Below are 20,256 nucleotides of genomic sequence, written 5' to 3' on the forward strand. Positions count from 1 at the left end.
GAGGGCAGGTGATTTAATTATAGGAAATGAGATTACGGGTGTAGGAGGAGGTGAAGGAATAAATGAGGAGGCTCTGAAGAGCAAGAGATTAGGGATGTGAGTAGTGAGGATACTGTGGCAGCCTTTGTGGGGAAATTGGTGTGCAATTTGAAAGATCCAAATGATCTCAATTTTTTTCTGCAAAAGAAGGAAGGGGGGTAAGGTGAAGAAGAGAAAACTGAATGAGGTTGAAAGATCGATGAGGGACATTGGAGGGGATAAGAATGCCAGTATCAAGGGGGATAGGAGGAAGGGGGTGAAGTAATGAGTCTGTGGGCTTGAGGGGGAAATGAATAAGACAGCAAAATGAAAATTGTCAGCTGGAATGTTAGAGGGTTGGGTACTGCTAGGAAGAGGGCAGTAATTAAAGAGGCAATTAAAAAGGTAAACCCAGATATAATTATGCTTCAGGAGTCTAAGAGAGCAGACTTTGATGCTAGGTGGGCTAGGAGTATTTGGAGAGGGGTTAGTTGGGCTACCACACCTTTGTGGGGGTCTGCAGGGGGATTAATAACTCTATGGAAGAATGAGGTGTGCATAGCAATGGAGGAATTAATAGGCCAATTTTCAGTTTCGTCAAAATTTAAGCAGGTGGAGGATGGCTTTGAATGGGTGTTAACAAATTTTTATGGACCTAATGATTATAGAGAGAGGAAGAACCTATGGGAAGAATTGGGGGATATAAGGGGATTGCGGAGAGGACCTTGGTGTTTAGGAGGCGATTTCAATGTAATTAGGTTTTCGGAAGAAACAAACTGTCCTAGACAGAGAGTGACCACGAGCATGAGGAAGTTTAATCAATTTGCGGAAGGCTTTGAACTCAAAGAGATTTCGTCGGCCTGCAGTAGCTATACTTGGTCCAATTTACAAGTGAATTCCATTTGCTCTAAGTTGGACAGGTTTCTCTTTTCGGTGGATTGGGAGGAACATTGGGGTAGCTTGACCTCTAGAGCACTTCCAAGAGTAACTTCAGACCATTGGCCTAACATGATTGGTGAGGAAGAGATGGGAAACACAGGGCCTGCCCCGTTCAGATTCGAGAACATGTGGCTACTTCACTCGGGTTTTATTAATAAAATCAAGGATTGGTGGTTAGAGAGTGACCCTTCAGTGGAATGGAAGGGAATGAGGTTCCATAAGAAATTACAATTCTTGAAGGGTAAAATCAAGGAATGGAACAACTTAGAATTTGGGAGGTTGGAAGAAAGAAAGCAAACCGTGATTGTTCAATTGGAAGAGTTGGATGTGAAGGAGGGGAGGGGAGATATTACACAGGAGGATAAAGAACAAAGGTGGAAATTGCGGAAACAACTAGATGATGAATTGTTTAAGGAGGAAATCAGTTGGAAACAAAAGTCAAGGTGTAAGTGGTTGAAGGAGGGGGATAGGAATACAAAATTCTTTCATTGTTTAGCAAGTGGGAGAAGAAGAAAAAATTTTATCTCAAGTTTGGAAATGGAGGGGATAACCTTATCTAATCTGGGGGAGATTGCTAGGGAGTTTGCAAACCACTTTAGGTCGATATATAGAAAACCCTTAAGTAATAGGGTATGGATTGAGGGGGTGGAATGGCCAAGATTAAGATTAGAAGATAGGGATAGGAATACAAAATTTTTTCATTGTTTGACAAGTGGGAGAAGAAGGAAAAATTTTATCTGAAGTTTGGAAATGGAGGGGATAACCTTATCTAATCAGGGGGAGATTGCTAGGGAGTTTGCAAACGACTTTAGGTCAACATATGGAAAACCCTTAAGTAATAGGGTATGGATTGGGGGGATGGAATGGCCACGATTAAGATCAGAAGATAGGGAGTGGTTGGAGAGAAAATTTGAGGTGGAGGAGGCATTATTCTTCATGGATAGATCAAAGGCTCCAGGCCCAGATGATTTTACGATGGCATACCAGGATTGTTGGGAGGTTTTGAGAGAAGAGTTAATGATGGTCTTTGAAGAGTTCCACAAAAAAGGAGTGATTAACTCGGGGTTGAATTCCACATTTATTGCTTTGGTTCCCCAGAAGAGAGAAGCAACACATCCAAGGGATTATAGACCTATCAATCTAGTGAACAATTTATATAAGATCATTGCGAAGGTTTTGTCCATTAGGATTAGACAGGTGCTCAATACCATTATCTCAAATAATCAAGGAGCTTTTGTGAGGGGCAAGCAAATAACTGATCAAATTCTTATAGAAAATGAGAGTGTGGAGGACTTTAAGAGATCTAGGAAGAAGGGTGTGGTCTGTAAGCTAGATTTGGAAAAAGCTTATGACTTGGTAGACTGGTCCTTTTTGCTGGAGGTGACGACTACTTTTGGGTTTGGAGACAAATGGTGCAGCTGGGTGTTGGGGTGTATTCGGTCTTGCCACTACTCTATTTTGGTGAATGGAACGGTGGTAGACTTCTTCCCAACATTGAGGGGAATAAGACAAGGAGACCCCCTTTCTCCTTTTTTGTTCACCTTGGTTGCTGAAGTATTAGGGAGACTAATCTCTAAGGTAGATTCTAGGGGGCCAATCAAGGGATGGAGAGTTGGCAGGGAGAGTATACCACTCACACACTTGTAGTTGGGTGGGGGGACATGAATTGGATTAGGAATGTGAAACTTACATTACAACTATTTGAGCAAATGTCGAACCTGAAAGTTAATTTTGATAAAAGTTGTGTTGTAGGTGTGAATATGGGGGAAAGTGAGATCCTTGAGTGTGCAAATATTTTGGGGTGTGGAAAATCGAGTTGGCCTTTGATTTATCTTGGTCTTCCTCTAGGAGATAATCCTCAAAAAGGAAGTTTTTGGATTCCAATAGTGGAGAGGTTTGAAAAGAGACTTGCTTCTTGGAAGAAAAACTACATATCTCTTGGAGGAAGAATCACCTTAATCAGGTCTACCCTAGCTAATCTACCCATTTATTACCTTTCAGCCTTTAAGGTGCTTGCAGGGGTGGCTAGCAAGTTGGAAAAATTAATGAGGGACTTCCTGTGGGAGCCAGGGGAGGAAAAAAAGGATCATAGGGTTAGATTGGAGATAGTGTGTAGGAGTAAGTAGGATGGAGGGCTAGGCATTGGGAATATAAGGAAGAGGAATTTGGCTTTGCTAGGGAAATGGCTGTGGAGGTTTTCATTGGAGAGGGAGAAACTGTGGACTAAGATAATTTGTAGTATTCACGGGCTTGTAGAGAATGGTTGGGACTCTGGGATTCTGGCTATGGCTACAAGAGCATCACCATGGAAATCCATCCAAGATATTTTGCCTCTTTTTTCTCCTTGGATCAGGTATGATTTAAACTCAGGTAATCTCATAAAGTTCTGGGAACATGTTTGGGTTGGGGAGACCCCTTTGAAAGACCAATTTCCGGCTTTGTTTGCAATCTCCACCCTAAAAAATGAACCAATTACCAATTTCTTCGTTTCCTCAAATTTAAATTCCGGGTTTGCATGGAACTTGGGTTTGAGAAGAGCACTTAGGGACACAGAACTGGATAATATTAACTCTTTTATCCATTCTTGATGGGATTTTTTTGGAGCCTACAAGGACAGATAGTAGGATTTGGACTCTGTCTCCCTCTAGATCCTTTACTTGTGCCTCCTTCTTTAAAGCCCTGATACAACCAGAAATTCCTATTGGATTGTCATTCCCTGTCAAGGAAGTGTGGTGTAAACCTATACCTCCGAGGGTTGGGAGATTCTGTTGGTAAGTTTTCCTTGAAAGAATTAACACATGTGATCTACTTCAAAGAAAAAGACCCAATAGCTGTTTATCTCCACATTGGTGTGTTTTATGCAAAGCTGCTGGTGAGTTTGGGTACCACTTATTAATATCTTGTGTTTTGGCAAAAAATATTTGGGATTGCTTTGCTTCTTTATTTGGGTGCAGGTGGACATCTCCAACTAGTCTGCAAAGCTTATTTTCCTCTTCCTCTATTGAATTCTCAACAAAAAGATCAAGAATTATGTGGAGATGCATGAGAGCTGTTGTTTGTTGGACATTATGGGAGGAAAGAAATGCAAGGATCTTCTTGGAAAAGGAGAGAGGCTTGGAAAATATGGTAGAGTTGATTCATATAAGGGTAATACATTGGCTGAAAACAATGAATGAGTTCACATATTTTTCAACAAATGATTTGCTAAGAAAGTGGAAAGAAGTTGCTAGCTCAGTCTCAAGGAAGAAGGCTCTGAATCTCAATTGGAACTCTCCACCTCCTGGTTTTATCAAACTAAATTTTGATGGCAGTAGCGTGGGGAATCCAGGGCCTTTGGGTATTGGGGGGGGGGGGGGTTCTAAGAGATGAGAGCGGTCATGTAATAGCTTTGTTCTCTAGCCCAATTGGAGTGGGAGACTCCTTGAGGGCTGATGTGTTAGCAGCGTTGGAAGGGGTCCAAAGGGCCAAAGAAATTAATGCTAAGAAACTGATTATAGAAGGAGATTCCGCGGTTGTTGTGGATTGGTTAAAAGAAGACACTTCCAAGATGTGGAGCTACAGCAATGAGAAAAGAAAATTCAAATGGCTGATTAAGGATATGGAAGTCCAATGTACTTGGGTTAAAAGAAATGCTAATTCTTTTGCTGATGGATTAGCTAGGCAAGGAGTTTTTAGGAATTTTGGGTTCTGGGCTCAGTTGTAAGTTTCTGTGTGTTTAAGTCAGATGTATTTCTTTTCTGGGGAGTTAAGAATTTTTAGCTCCTCTTCCCTGTAACTTTTTTCCATTATTAATGAATTCTGTGGTTATTGATAAAAAAAAGACATAAGAAGTTGGATTGACATTAAAAATCAGTTGGCACTAAGCATCACTAGCTTCATTACAGGCTGCGTCTCTTTGATGGAATTTACAAAATGCTTATAGTCAATCTTTTCTTTAGAGCTTCATTACAAGGTTTGAGTGTTCTTTGAATCAATTGCACAATACATAGATACCATGGCAAAGGGGTTCTTCCTAAACAGAATGTTTAAGTTATGTTAATGAGAAAATGGAGTTTCCTTTTTCTCTGTAATGACTCTGAGATTGGACACTTGAATCTTTAGTGTATATTCCATGTCCAACACTGTGTCCATGCATCATGGTATGCCATGATTAATATCTAAGAGTAGAAGGAAGTTCTTGTAGAGTTGCAACTGCTTATCAACAAAGCTTTCTGTTTATGGTGGAAATATAATCTTGATCTGAAGCTTTATTTTCGTCCTTTCTATCATGGAAGGTTATTGGTTTACATCTGTTATTTTTTTATTCTTCGTTACTTTTTACCTTTTTTTTGATAATGTTTTTTTGCCTTCCTTGGTATTGTTTCAACATAAAGATATATCTGAGGAATTTTAATTTGATAGTCAAGCAAAAAATTAAGTTCATGAAAAAATTATTGCTCTTTTCCTTGACAAACTACACGTAGAGGTGGTTATGGAAAATTGGTCCAGAGAGAACTGGAAGCACAGAGGCAGCTAGTAGATTATGGTGCAGGTTCTTTGGGTGCTTTCCCACCTGTTATGCCATCTCATTGTAAGTGACCAAGCTCCAAAAACAACCCTTTTTCTAGATGCTATTGTTTTAATTACAAACTTATTTTTGCAAGTAACCATATTTTAACTACATGCATGTTGAATGATGCTTTTATTCAAACAGTAGGCTTGGATTTCTGGCATAGCCTTCATTTTCATTTTTCTACGTTGATATTTAGGATTTTATTTTACTTAATATGCTGGAACAATATTCATGTGACTGACAATATCTGTTGGATCAAGATTCATAGATTGGCTGGTTAAATCAGGTTTTATCTAAGGCTACACAACTCTTTATGTCTTGTGTACCTAATGTAAATTTTACAAGGTTTGACTTGGAACCTTGTGCATTAAGGCTTGAGATTAAATTTATTACTAGGGGTATGTAACTTTGTATATTCTTTCCCTTAGAAAATTCCTGCTATTGATGAAAAAAATGCGTACTAGTTCCATTTATATTTGGTAAGTTGATTGTCAGGCCATTATAGAGTAGTAGAACTTCTACTTTCTCAGTTGTTTTGTGTCCATATGGTGCAGTTCTTCAACAATCAACTCCCATGCTTCAAACAAGGATAACTTTGTTCTCGTTTTGTGATAGTTATATGAAGAATAGAGTTTCCTGTTTCTGTTACATTTTTAGTATCTTAAGCCAGAAATGAAAATTTAGTATAGTGGCTTTGGATGTGAGCTCGCTGTTAAACCGATAGATGGATCAGTTGACTTTAATATTTGGCGAGATCATATGCTCTGAATGGCTTATAGTTATAGATGAATTGGTGATTCATTGACAAGAAGTCCCACAACACTTATATTCTCCATATGACATAATTCCGGTCGACAAAGGTTTCAAAGGGTATCAAATGCTAGACACAAGTCTGGTATAATAAAAATGTGGAGAAATTTAATTTAATACAAAATATGTGAAATACAATTGGTTAAGTGTAAAACACGGGATGCTTAAATTGATTGCTTAGCAATACTCAAAGGTGATTTATTTATTTATTAGAATATGTAATTAAAACATCATCCCCATGGTTAGGGTTATGAGGACTAAAAAGCAACATCCCAAGGCAGGCCAAGACACCCGAAGGCCTTAAGACTTGTAGCAAGGCCCAATAAAAAGCACAAAAGGAACCTGGTCCATTACGGTTTAAAAGCCTGGATAAGAATTTGGGTGTTGGGCCAAAGTATTGTTATGTGGAGGGTAAAGGGAAAGGTAAAGCCCATCAGGAAGCATCTTCAATTCTTCATCATCCTCGTCATATTTTGAGGGCTTGGAAGGAGGGGAAGGGTCAAGTTTCCTCGACTTCTAGAGTGAAGATGGGCAGCGAGAAAGCGAAAAGGAAATGGAGTCTCACTCAGGGAAAGAGACCCTTCTCGCAGATGGAAGGTGTGTTCCTCCAAGTCCAAGCTTAAGTCTAGTAGGAGGGGATTCGAAGGCAGAAGAAATGGCATTCTCCTCATCCAGGGAAGAAGCTCCGGAGCAGGGTATATCTCGGAGAGGAGAAGCCACACAGAAGCTTCAACAGCTCTCTCTTCCCCCCTCTCAGAGAGTCAGGAGGATTTGATGCTGTCTGTAGTAGTATAAGAAGTCAATAATGGTTTGGAAGGCTTCCCCTCCTTAGCAGAACCCAGACGCAGCCGGCACCAGAATTGTTAGCGGTAATCCTTCCAGCCAACGAGGCCCAGCAGATGCGACCACACCAGGTGAATTTAAGGTACGTAGAAGACAATGAAATGTCCAATTGGGTTATGTCTAAATTTCTCGTTTTTGGGTATTTCTTTTAAGGGATTGGAAGAGGAAACAAAAGCCCTCTTTGTGGCCATTGAAAGCAGTTTTTTAGTTGAAAAGGGAAAGAAAAATAGAAGGCACTCAAAGGGATTATTGAGGCTTGCGTGGGGTTTAAACGATAGCATGGGATGTGCGAGAAGAAGTATTAACTCTTCAAGAATTTTTTAATGGAAAGCCTGAAATTATCTTGGAACGTCCAGGGCCTAGGCTCAGGAAGAAGAAGAATGGTAATTGGGGGTTTTCTAAAGGAAAAAAAAGGCGGATTTTCTATTACTACAGGAGACAAAATTGCAAAAATTATCCTTCAGAGCAGTGAGAAGTGTGTGGGGGTTTTGATCCTTGTGACTGGCTTGAAATTCCAGCTTTGAATACCATGGGTGGAGTAGCTCTTATTTGGAATAGCAGCTCCTTCAGGCTGCTAGATAAACATGTGGGGGCTTTTTCTATTTCTCCTAAGTTTCTTTGGGAGGCAAATAACTTAAAGGGTGATTTCTGGGAATCTATAATTTGGGCTAATTTTTAACTTTCTTCCAATGTATTCTGTTGGTGGGGAGTTAAGACATTTTACCTCCCTTTGAAGTTTCAGATAGCTTCACATCATTAATAAAGTTTTTTGTTACTGATAAAAAAAAAGGATGATTTCTGGGAAGAGCTAGGCTATGTCAGAGAAAGGTGGGGAGGACTTTGGGTGTTAGGTGGCAATATCAATGCCATAGTTAGTCCATCAGACAAGAAAGACTGTTACAGAGAGGACTAAGGGCTGCAGTATGTTGGACACTGTGGGAAGAAAGAAACTCCAGGATATTCTCAGAAACTCGGAGAGGAACAGCAGATATGAGGGCTATCATACATTTTAGGGCGGTAGTGGCTGAAATCTTTGGAAATATTCACAGATTACACTGTGGATGACATGTTGAGGAAGTGGGGTGAAATTGCAAATTGCACGCAGACCAAGTCAGTAATGAGTGTGGCTTGGACCCCCCACCAAGTGGATTCTTGAAATTAAACTTTGGTGGATGCAGTAGGGGAAAACCGGGACAATCAGGGATCGGGGGTGTTTTTAGAGATGAAAATGGGGTCATCTCTGCTATGTTCTCAGGCCCAATTGGAGTGGGTGACTCCCTTAGAGCTGAGATATGTGCAGTTATGGAAGGAGCCTGGAAAGCTAAGGAATTGAACATCAAGAAACTTATAATTGAAGGGGATTCAGAGGTGGTGATAGGGTGGCTGACTAAAGATCAAAATGATTTATGGAAGTATAATAATGAGAAGAGGAAATTCAAATGGCTGGTGCGGGAGATAGAAGTTAAGACATGTTGGATTAAAAGATCAGCTAATTCCCTAGCTGACGGTTTAGCAAAACAAGGGGCAGAAAGGGATTCTTTGTTTTGGGCTAAGCTGTAACGTTAGTGTCTCTGTATCTTTGTATTTTCTTTTTTCATTTCTTGAAGTTCTTTGTGACTCTTGGAAGATAAGCGTGTTTGTCTTCCACTTGTAAATTTTCTACTGATGAATTAATGAAAGTGTTATTGATAAAAAAAAAAGAATTAATAGAAGTGTGAAAACTTTTATGGGTTTCATTCTGAGGTAAGATCTGATAAGCTTGTCGCTTTCAGGAGCAAAATATTCTTGGACCAACAATCAGGAAGTGCCATCCCTAATCAGGCTGGACAGATTCCTAATTTCCTCTGAATGAGAAGAAAATTTTCCCAGTACTAGTCAGGAAGCATTGCCAAGGGCAGTGTCTGATCATATACCTCTAATGCTAAATACTGGATGTTTGAAAAAGAACCCCCATCTATTCAGATTGGAGCATTGCTGGCTAGACTCAGAGGGTTTGGTGGCAAATGTAAAAAGGTGGTGGTCTGAATTTTCTTTTGAAGGTTCATCCAGCCGTATTTTATTTAAAAAACTCAAATGTTTGAAAGGAAAAATTAAGTCTTGGCAAGAGGAAAAATTGAAGAATGTTGAGGGGAAAAAGGAAGAGTGCTCGAAAATCATAGCTGACATTGTGGAGGAAGGTGGGTCTTTGGAAGAGGAGAAAAGAAGGCAAAGGTTCACAGCTAAGAAGCTGTTTGATACACTGATGTTCCAAGATGAAGTCAAATAGAGGCAAAGATCAAGAGCTATGTGGCTGAAAGCAGGTGATAACAGTACTGCTTTCTTCCACAAGGTTGCCAATGCAAGAAGGATCAATTCCATAATAGGGCTGGAAATTGTGTGCCTCCAGGCGAGGTGCCCCCAAAATGCCCTAAGGCGTATGCCAGAGGCGTTGACACCTCTGAGGTGTACGCCTCATACACTTTTTTATGAGGTGTGCTAGAGGCGTATGCCTCGTGCACCTCATGCACACCTCCTGTAAAAAGACGGGGAAAAAAAAGAAAAAAGAAGGTAAAAAAGAAAAAAAGAAAAGGAAAGGAAAGGAAAGGAAAGGAAAAGAAAAGAAAGGGAAGGGGAAAAAAAGAGACAAAGAAAGAAAAGAGAAGGAAAGGGAAAAAAAGAGACAAAGAAAGAAAAGAGAAGGAAAGGGAAAGGAAGAAAAGATTTTTATTAAAAATAAAAAAATGAGATCCTCTTTCCTCTTCTTCTTTCATCCTCCTCATTCCCCCCTCCTATTAAGGAGGTACAACTGTTTGGGAGGCTTACACCTCTTACCTTCTGAAATCTGAACTGCGCCTCATGTCACGCCTCCGCGTTTTAAAACATTGCTTCAGACCAATCAGCTTGGTTGGAAGCGTATATAAGATCTTAGCCAAAATTCTGGCCACTAGGCTAAGAAAGGTAATGGACTCCCTGATCTCCAAGTATTAAGGAGCATTTGTTCACAACAAGCATATTCATGATGTGGGAAGACTAGAGTGGGTTAATCTATAAAATAGACTTAGAGAAGGCTTACGACCATGTCAATTGGTCTTTTCTAGACTATTTGTTGGATAGAATACATTTTGGCTCAAGGTGGAGGAGCTGGATGAAAGTATGCATTTCCACTCCAAGATTCTCTGTGCTTGTTAATGGTGCAGCTAGAGGAAATTTCAGCAGTTGAAGAGGGTTAAGGCAAGGGGATCCCTTGTCTCCTCTACTCTTTTTAGTAGTCATGGATGGTCTAAGTAAAATGGTAGACAAGGCTGTGGAGAAGGAGCTGTTGGAGGGTTTCTAAGTGAAATCGAATGGGACTGCTATTCCTATGGGATCTCTTGTCTCCTCTACTCTTTTTAATAGTCATGGAAGGTAGTAAAATGGTAGACAAGGCTGTGGAGAAGGAGGGTTTCGAAGTGAAGCTGAATGGGACTGCCATTCCTATCCTGCAATATGCAGATGATACCCTCTTCTTCTGTAATGCATCAGAGGATCAAGTACTTAATCTGAAACATCTCCTCTTCTGGTTTGAGATTGTATCAGGCCTAAAGGTGAACTTAGCTAAAAGTGAAATGATAGCAACAGTGAGGTCTCTAACATTCAGAGTTTGGTAGTTTTGTTGGGCTGCAAAGTCGGTCTTTTACCTTCTAACTATTTGGGGTTGCCACTTGGTGCCAAACACACTTCTAAAGCCATCTGGAACCCAATCTTAGAAAGGATGGGTCAAAAATTGACCACTTGGAAAGCAAGGCATATCTCCAAAGGTGGGAAGGTAACTCTTATCAAGAGTGTTTTAGCAAGTTTGCTAACTTATTTTATGGATCTCTTTCCAATCCCCTTGGAGGTGGTGGAGGTTTTAGAAAAAAAGATGAGAGACTTTCTTTGGGTGGGCTGGAACGACTCTCACAAGTACCATCTTGTAAACTGGGGTCAGATGTGCAAACCCCTATTACAAGGGGGCCTGGGGATAAGGAATATAATGTCTTTTAACCTAGCCTTATTAGGAAGTTGACTTTGGAGGTTTGCTGCTGAGCCAGACAACCTATGGAGGAATGTAATAGCCAAGAAATATGGACTAGGTGATAGTGGTTCACCCCTGCTGACATATGGGTGCAGTTTGTAGAAAGGAATCTGCAGAGCTTCCAACCTTTTCAGAAGTGGCATCATATTTCAAGTAGGTGATGGAAGAAGGATCAGGTTCTGGCTGGATCCCTGGACTGGGGAGAATTCTCTTAAGGAGCTGTTTCCCACCTTGTTCAATTTGGCGGATGATAAAGAGGTGTTGGTAGCTGACTCTTTTGTTCTGAGGGATAATAGCATCTGCTGGACTCCATCCTTTAGAAGGGACTTTAATGATTGGTAGGAAATCTCCTAGCTCTGCTTCAATCTGAGGTTTTAAATTTGCAATCTCAGGATATAAGAGTGTGGAAATGGAACAGATCTGGAGAGTTTTCATTAAAATCTTTTTACAGTTCTATAGTGGGAGGAAATGAAGTCCCTTTTCGTAGCCGGGCCAGTGGCACCCTCAAAAGTCAAGCTTTTTTTATGGGTGCCAGTTTTAGAGAAGTGCCTTTGCAAGGAGATGCTGGTGAGGAGAGCCTTTAGCTGCAATGGACCTATGGTGTAACCTTTGTAGTGTGGAAACAGAATCAGTTAATCATCTACATTTTTTTTGATAAATAGTAAATAATCTGTTTTTACTTTGCAAATTTGTCTCAGAGATTTGGAACTACTTTATAAAAATTCTGAAGTTAAGTTGGTGTATGTGTGCCTCAGCTAAAGCCTGCTTGGAGGCTTGGCATATACAAGGGATGACAAAGAAAGGAAAGGTTTGCTGGTCCTCCATTCCTTTGGCAATTCTCTGGGCTGTATGCCTGCCTCAGTTAAAGCTTGATTGGAGGCTTCGCATATACAAGGGATGACAATGAAAGGAAAGGTTTGCTGGTCCTCCATTCCTTTGGCAATTCTCTGGGCTGCATGGCTTGAAAGGAATAGCAGAGTTTTTGATCACAAGGCCTCCTCTGAAGCTGAGGTCATCAATATAGCTATAGGTTTTGTTAGAAGTTGGTTGTCTATACATACTGATTTTTAAGATGATACATCTGATTTGTTTTTGCACAGCTTCTGATTTGTTTTTGAGGATTGCCTTTTTTTGAGGTCCTTCTGGTTTGTTTTTGCACAGCTTCTCATTGTACAAAGGACCTGTTGATTAATATAAATATACTTTGCCTTTGCTAACAAAAATGATGCTGTAAATTTCACACTTCTGTTACAAATTTGACCGCTAAGGCTGGGCCCCCCAAATCAACTCTAGTCTTGTTGCCCCTGCTGTCAGCTCTTGCCAAAGAGTCAGCAAGGCTATTTGTGGATCTAGGGATCCATTTGAACGAGCAATTCATGTTGGATACCATAGTCTTCTAATTAGGATGTTCAAGAACCCATTGGCCAGTTTCTGTAGAAGGGAACAAGGAAACAACTACTTGGTAGCCACTTTCTACAATCAGGTTTATGTAGTTGGAAGAGTTCCACCCTGAGGCTTGAAGGAGAGAAGGCATCACAGTAACTCAATTACCAACTCCAATTGGACCTGAGCTGCTTAATAATATAGTTCCAATTTTCATCAATTGGAATAACCTACAATTCTTGATTGTGCTGAGTTAATGTAACAACATTCATCAAAATTCATTTTAACTCTTCATATTTCTGGAGCTGTCCAAGATTGTGAAGGGATGGGATATCCATCACCTAGATGCCCAAGTCTTGCGGAATGGAAAGGGTGAATTTCAAAAATTTCTCCCATCTTTGTAGGGAATCGAATTCCCTATAATTGAAAAACATGTTTTTCAAGGATCAATCTTGAATCAAGAACCAAACCAGATCTGAACCAAAAGGAGTAGGAGGGAGGATGTACCTGATACAGAGAAGCAATATCTCCCAATGGAGGTGTTCACGCCCAAGGAAGGATCCAAAAACTGCTCCCACTGAAGATGGCGCAGTGCAGGATGGAGCAGAATCAGCAATGTTCTTCCAAAAGAACTTGACCCTTCGCAAGAATCAACTGGACAGCTTGTGAGTACAGCTCCAACCAATCTTTTCCCAAAAGATTGGAATCAAGATCACATCTTGATTTCTCCCAAGAACTGGAGATCGAACTAAAGGTGATGGCGGCGGCAGGAAGGAGGCGGCAAGAGAGAATTCGCAGGGTGCAGAAATCTCTCTTCTTGTGATTTTCAGCTCTAAAGAAAATTGAACATCAACCACTAACTGTATCGCCCCTTTCTTTCTTTCATAATCTTAAAGGGATCAGCTCCTAATCCCATTAGGAGTTGCTAATCCAAATCATATTTGGATTAGAAGTCCCTTTAAGTGATAAGGGATAACCCTTATCTTATCTACAGATCAGATCAGCCATCTCCTAATCTAATTAGGAGGCTTCCAGATCTAAATCTCATTTAGATCTTAGACTCTCTAAGTGGATAGGGTCTAGGCCCAATCCTATCAGCTGATCCATCTCAGAATTCGCCCCTTTTAATTGATTGATCAAATCAGCCCAGTTCGAAATGGGCTTAAGGCCCATTTAAGGTTATGTACTCACTTAGCCTTCCAAACTGCTGCCTAGTTGGGCTTCCTTGTATGGCGTGGGACCCAAACATTGATCTACACATCAACCACATGGGTTCCGCCCAGCCTTTGTTACAAGGCCTGGCCGAATACACTGTTATGGACAGTGCACCATCTGAAACCTATCTTGTGGGCTCTATGGGCCCAACACTTACCCCAACTGGTCCCTGGGCCAAGCCACCTTGTAACACCCAGGGACTATGGGCAGATGCAAGATTAGCCCATCAGGTATTATCCTCAATGGTCTTACACTTTACCTCTCAGCGCATAATGATCAAACACTGCCCGACAAGGGAGGACCTCTCCCTCAACTGCAAGGAATAGTGTTGCACTCTCCGCTTACATGGATCCCGGGAATTAAAACCTTTTGCAAATCATTTCGAAACCATAACATATATATATATCTTTATATATAAATATATTTTGCAAAACAAAATCTCAACACTTGAAATCGGCTGCCGGCAGTCTTGGTTTCCATCAGAGAGAGTGCATCCTCGATCATTACCTTTGTCCGACAAAGGGGCTGATCCTGTCACTATGATCACCCACTCAGATGAATTCTCGGACTGTCCCAACATACCCAGGTTTTGACCCCCGCTAAGGATCTCATTGATTGGTACATCAAAGACAGCCCAATCCAACACCTAGTGTAGTATCATAATCGAGTCTAGGGATCAGGTGTAACTTTCCAGTTATGCCCATCTATCTCCAAGGTCCAGGGCAATACTGGAAATCTGGTCCGGTTCAGAGGTTCTATTAATCCTACACTGCATGTGCTTCGGGTCTCACTCTGGTAGCTGAGACAAGCCACCCCAACAGTTGGCCGCACATCAGTGTCAGCCTTGGCAGGATAAATCTCCCTAGACTTACCCAATGGCTGTGAACATTCTAAACTAACACAAGTCTCATTAAGTGTCCAGTTTAAGGGTATTACACAGAAACACACCACAAGAACATGAATCAAATGAGTACTTTATTCATTTACAATAAATTCATAATGTACATAATTCTGATTGAAGCTAAGGGCATACAACTGTCTAACAGATTGGATTGTTTGTTGTCTCTGATGAGCAAAGTTTGCAATAATAAACCATCCTCTCAATATCGAGTCAATTGGAACTCCTTTGAATTCCTGATCCAGTTAGCCACCCTTTAATCAATTCTATATTTCTATTACATCATCCACCTGTTGCACTGTATTGCCAAAGACCCTTCCATTTCTTTCACTTCAAATGCTCCACAAGGCAGATACTCTAAGGTGTCATAGCCTTCCATTCTGAATGGAAGTCTACACCATACAAAAGGTACAGAAAGGCAAATGAGAAGCACAGTAGGAAGGGGGAGGGGAACTAAGGACCAAATAACCTTCTGCTTTTATCAATAGGCCACATGACGATTATTCCTGTTATCATAATTAGCCAGACTTATGAGGAGGGTGTCAATCATTGTCTGAACCTGTTGGCGCAGTTGAGATGTGGTTTTGCAATTGTGTGTGACTTCAGATACTCATCCAACTGAAAAATCTTCTTTAGATCACTTAGCCAAGGTAAGAGCTTTCTGCCCTATCCCAACTGTTGAGAATTTCGTTGGATTAAATTTCCTCAATGAGTAAAGGTGAGGGCATACAGAAATGTAATGGAGGAAATAAAAGTATTAATGGGGAAAAGGGTTGTTGAAGTGGAATGGGTTTATAACTCAGCAAATGGACTGGCTGAATAGCCTGGGCTAAATGAAATTCTTAATGTAAAAGCATGGGCACTAAATGGAATTAAATTGACAAGGGTGGGAAATCTTGTTACCTTCACCGGGGATGCCGCTTCATTGTACATATTGATTCATTTTTTCATCTAATAAACTATACAGCTATCCATCAACAAAAAAGGGTAAGGGAGATCTTAGTTGACATTCAAACAATTGTTTGACAGAGTTGTACTTATTAAAGATTTTGTTGTTTCTTTCAAGAAGGTGCTTTTTGAAAGTGTATTTTTCCTTCTTGCCCTTGGATCTTGGCCAACTTCTATCAAGGTCATAGATATTGGTTAGAAGACCCATGCATGCCAAATAAGCTTTAAGAAGATTTCAGATGTTAGAACACATGGTGCAGTGGACAAGTAATTTTAAGCTTTTTTTTTTTCAATTCCTGTTGCTCATCATGTACACTTTGGGTAAATTTTGAAAACCTCTCTCTCTCTCTCTCAAGTTATCACAAAATTTTCTTTTGCACAGCCTTCCACACCAAAGTTTTGTCTTTGGAGAGAGGATCTTGAGAGTTTTAAAACAAAATGTGTGTAAATTATCTCATCGAAAATTACCATTTTTCAAAAGAAAATGGTAATTTTCTTCTTTTGAATGTTTTGAGGCTTCTATTGGCTTAACATGTCATGTTCACTTACATTTTGTTTATGGGAAATACAATACAAGTTAAAGTTTGATAATTGTATTAAATTTGCATTATAGAAAAGTGTTTTCTGATAAAAATAATAAAAAGAATATTTTTTTGATGAATAATAATAATAATAAAAAGAATATTCTGTTGCTAGTTTGTTGCAATGTAATATCTTTAGCTCCTACTTTTCTCTTTCCATCAAGAGCTACATAGGTTCCTTTGGGACCCCTTCTTAGTGTTCTCTGGAACATAAAAATAAATAATTCTCATTAAATTATCCTATAGTTTTCTTCTTCATCTCATTCTTTTTTTTTTTTGGTAAGTCCTTATCTCATTCTTGTCCATTATTTTCCATAGTATTGTTCTTTTCATGTTTCCTAGGGTGGTTCCTGGTGAGATTTCCTTGAAATTGCAAGGAAGATGGTCAAATATAACTATAACTATGTAATTTAGCTGGTTCTATTTTTCCTTGTGCTAGGCCTTAGGAATCTTTACAAAGATTATTACGGTGCCTGGGAAATATGAATGAGGTGATGAATGAGATTTCCTTCAAAGATCATAGCCGTAAATAAGTTGCATTAATCCATAGAGAGTGAATACCCTGGGTGGCAAGGATTAATCTCTAGGATTGATGGATGGTAAGAATGATTGTAGAGTTGTAGGATGGGCTTTCTTTAGAAGGATAATGAGCTAATGTTACCATAATAAAGACTGGACCTTGAACATGTGGAAGGTCCAAGTGTGGTTGGTTGTAACTATAGGAAAATGTCAAGAACAGAAAAGAAAAATCCTTTAACTTTTGTATATACATTATTTTATAATATGATAGATTATACTATTCTAAAAATTTTAAAATCACTAATGCTACAATGTAAAGTATCCATGCAGTATCTGGTTTCATAACAGATACTTATCATGTTCAACACTGGTGTTCTAGGCATGTACAAGTATCAATTATCATAGTTTATTCATAGTGTATTGATTTATTTTATCTCGGTTGTATATTTTGTAGGGTCCTTGTGTCCGTTCTACAATTACGATATATGTTTTGGCTCTATATGGATTGGTTGATGGCTTATTTTTTATTTGATGCATGCAAAGCTTATTCAGTGAGTTTTGGCTTGTGATTCCCGCAGATGCTAGACATGGTGGTCAGGGGCATGGGGGTTCCCATAGACATGGTAGAGGTATGCGTTCTTAGAAAGCTCTCTTGCTTGTTGACATATTTTTTAGTTTTCCATACTGCTATAGCCGCTCTTTATCTGATGCCTTAAGCTTGATGCTACTGGTGTTTAAAAATTGCTGATTTTTTCCCATGTATGTGATGCATATTGAACCGTTGATAAACAGATTACCATCGCAAGCGCTACCGGGAAGATGATCGCCATGCATCAGATGTCTCAAAAAGAAGTTCTGATCATGAATCCCGGCGAGCCTCTGATCATGAGTCCAGGCCGGTAATGTCTATGCAATCAATAGATTTGTTTGTGTACATAGGAACATTAAAACCTTCTAGATCTCAATCCAAAATTTGTTCTGATGTGCAGGAAAAGAACCCACGTTTTCGGGAGAGTGGGGATTCTGATGATGAGGATGAAGATGACCGAAAGAGAAGGCCTTAACTTCACTGTTGTAGTGTTGACACTGCCTTATTGGTCAACAACCATGAAGCATTGGTCGATCTTCGATGAAATCTACCTGTGAGGGTTAAATCCATGAAGCAAGAACCTGCATTTATCAAAGCATTGTTGCCCATCCAGTAATGTGAAGATAGGACTGAACAATTTTATCTTGCAATAGCTTTGATTCTTGGAAGCAGTAGATATCTTCATATCTAATATGTTTGTTATTACTCTTTACACCCAAAGGACTCAAATGCAAAGAGAATTTTTATTTATCCTGATTAGCATGTTTGTTACTTGACATGGCTTTCACGGTTTTACTTTCAAATACAGAGCTTTCCTTTGAATCATTTTTATTTATCCTAATAAAAGCCACATGACACATGGTGGCACTTACAACCGTGATCTGACTATCCCTCATGGAAGACCTAGATAGGGTGTAAGTATAACACGTAGATTTCTTTTTTTTTTTTCCGCTATAAGCGTATACACGTAGATTGTCTAGGAATTGAGGGCATCCCTTTGTTGAGGATAGAATTGAAGTTCAGAATTTCTATGCTATTGTTGTGGGTTACTAATACCGTAATACGTTTGTGTAAAATACAAGCATCATGAGAATTAAACCAATATCAAAGATTTACAATATCCCTCGAAGGAATCATCGAATCATCATTTAAACCTTATCCCAAGTTCCCAATTAAATGGGGCCGGTTACATGAATCCTGTTTTCCGTTCATTTTGTTTGATGCGGTAAGCTTCGAAGGAATACCAATAAATAAAGGGGAATGCCAATCCTACTGGTGAAATAGTAGGGCGAATCTCAGTGATGCTTGTCCATGATTCCATGTCGAGCGTTATGATTACAAAACCACCTTGATGTGAGATACAGCCTTAACGTGGGCGTCTGATTGGCATCCATCAATAAGTACAAGTGCTTTGTATTAAGAGCACTTTACGATGGATAAGGAGTGAAGGGGACTATTGTAGAAGTCATGTCAATGCTATAGGCCAAGTGCATCAGCATTGTTCCACATGAAGTACAATAATTAACTTGACGCCCCAATATTTTGACTTCAGAAATCAGATGCCACTCCATTGCCAGTGGAGTAGAGCGAATCTAACACCAAGATTCTTAAAAGAATACAAGCAATGTAGAATTTATAGTAAATTCAGCTTATCACTCTCTTAGAAACTCCATTCCAAATACAAATAAATCCTTTAAGCTGGTCCAGAATTTTGAAAAGTCCATGCTTTCACAGCTGTCAAATCTTCATATGGAAGATTCTCCATAGAACTGTTCGAAATAAGACAGATATATGGAGTTGTAGGAGAAGAGAAGAAACTGGGTGCACTTACCCAAGAACACATTTTCCTACAATGCCCTCTAGGACAATCTGGATGCAGGGTCAGGTTGATTTGGTACTAGAAATCTTTTTGAATTCTGGCCAAGTGAACCTAATCTAGTGGTGGTGGCAGAACAATTCCCATTTGAAAAATAAAATGATAAAAGTATAACTATATTGCGAAGATATGTGCTATCTTCAGAAGCATATGGGATGCAAGAAATGATCAATTATTTAACAAAATGAACCCAAACCCCATTCAAATATTGAGAAAGGCTGAAAGTTATTGTAATTACAAAGAATCGGGACTTAAATTCCTCAATCAGAAAAGGATTTACAACAAGTTTTATCCTTGGAATTTCCAATCTTTCTTGTTGATGGCTCATGGAACCCATTCACACAAACTGCATCTACTGGTTTGTATATGTTCACTCACAAGTCCATTAAGAACCATATTTGGCAAGATCCCCAGCAACAGTTGAACTCTGGACAATGATTAGAGGACTAAGGAAATTTTTTTGTATGGGTGTAAAGACAGGTTTTTTGTTTTTAGATGCTAAAGCAGTGTTAGCGAAGCTCAAAGTGACAGACAACCGGATACAATGGGACCAACAAGCTCTCTCTAACCATATTTTGAAACTTCTACCTCTTTTTTGTAATATTAAAATCATGTATGTAAACAGGGATTTGCCAGCCCATGAAATGGCAAGGAGAGCTAGGCATACGAACTCTTGTAAATTGCTATGCCAGCTCGATAAACCTCACCAATCTTTTTGAGAAACCATGTAAAGGGATCTAAATGTTCCCTTAACTTTCTGTAAAATGAATTCCAGTTTTTTAAAAAAAAAAAAAAAAAAAACCAAGATTCAATGTCGAAGGGTCAGATGGTTGAGTTGCATGTTGGTGGCGGATATATAGGTGAAATATAAGCATGTTAGGGTAGGAGCCTAGGACCAAGGTATTGAAGAAAAAAAAGGTTTTCACTTGACAATCTTTTGGACTGTTAAGTAGGTAGATCATAATGTTTCAGTGGACCCATGGTCCAAAATGGGTCCAGACCCAACTCTATGTGCTTTCGTATACAATAAGATTATACCGTTTAAACACTGA

At 39.6% G+C, this 20,256-nt stretch overlaps 1 protein-coding gene across 2 annotated transcripts in view; it reads left to right on the forward strand.

Annotated features, from left to right (window-relative positions):
* CBP20 (CAP-binding protein 20) overlaps positions 1–18,078 on the forward strand; it is a 39,910-nt gene extending 21,832 nt beyond the window's left edge. For both annotated transcript variants that reach the window (XM_010262015.3, XM_010262016.3), the window contains exons 6-9: positions 5,417–5,527; positions 17,318–17,368; positions 17,532–17,638; positions 17,729–18,078. In XM_010262015.3, coding sequence (XP_010260317.1) covers positions 5,417–5,527; positions 17,318–17,368; positions 17,532–17,638; positions 17,729–17,803 — 344 coding nt within the window. In that variant the 3' untranslated portion in view covers positions 17,804–18,078. The remainder of the gene's footprint in view (positions 1–5,416; positions 5,528–17,317; positions 17,369–17,531; positions 17,639–17,728) is intronic.
* Positions 18,079–20,256: the final 2,178 nt, after the last annotated feature.

Source organism: Nelumbo nucifera, chromosome 1 (assembly GCF_055504915.1).
Source record: "Nelumbo nucifera cultivar China Antique chromosome 1, China Antique-T2T, whole genome shotgun sequence".
Classification (NCBI taxonomy): domain Eukaryota; kingdom Viridiplantae; phylum Streptophyta; class Magnoliopsida; order Proteales; family Nelumbonaceae; genus Nelumbo; species Nelumbo nucifera.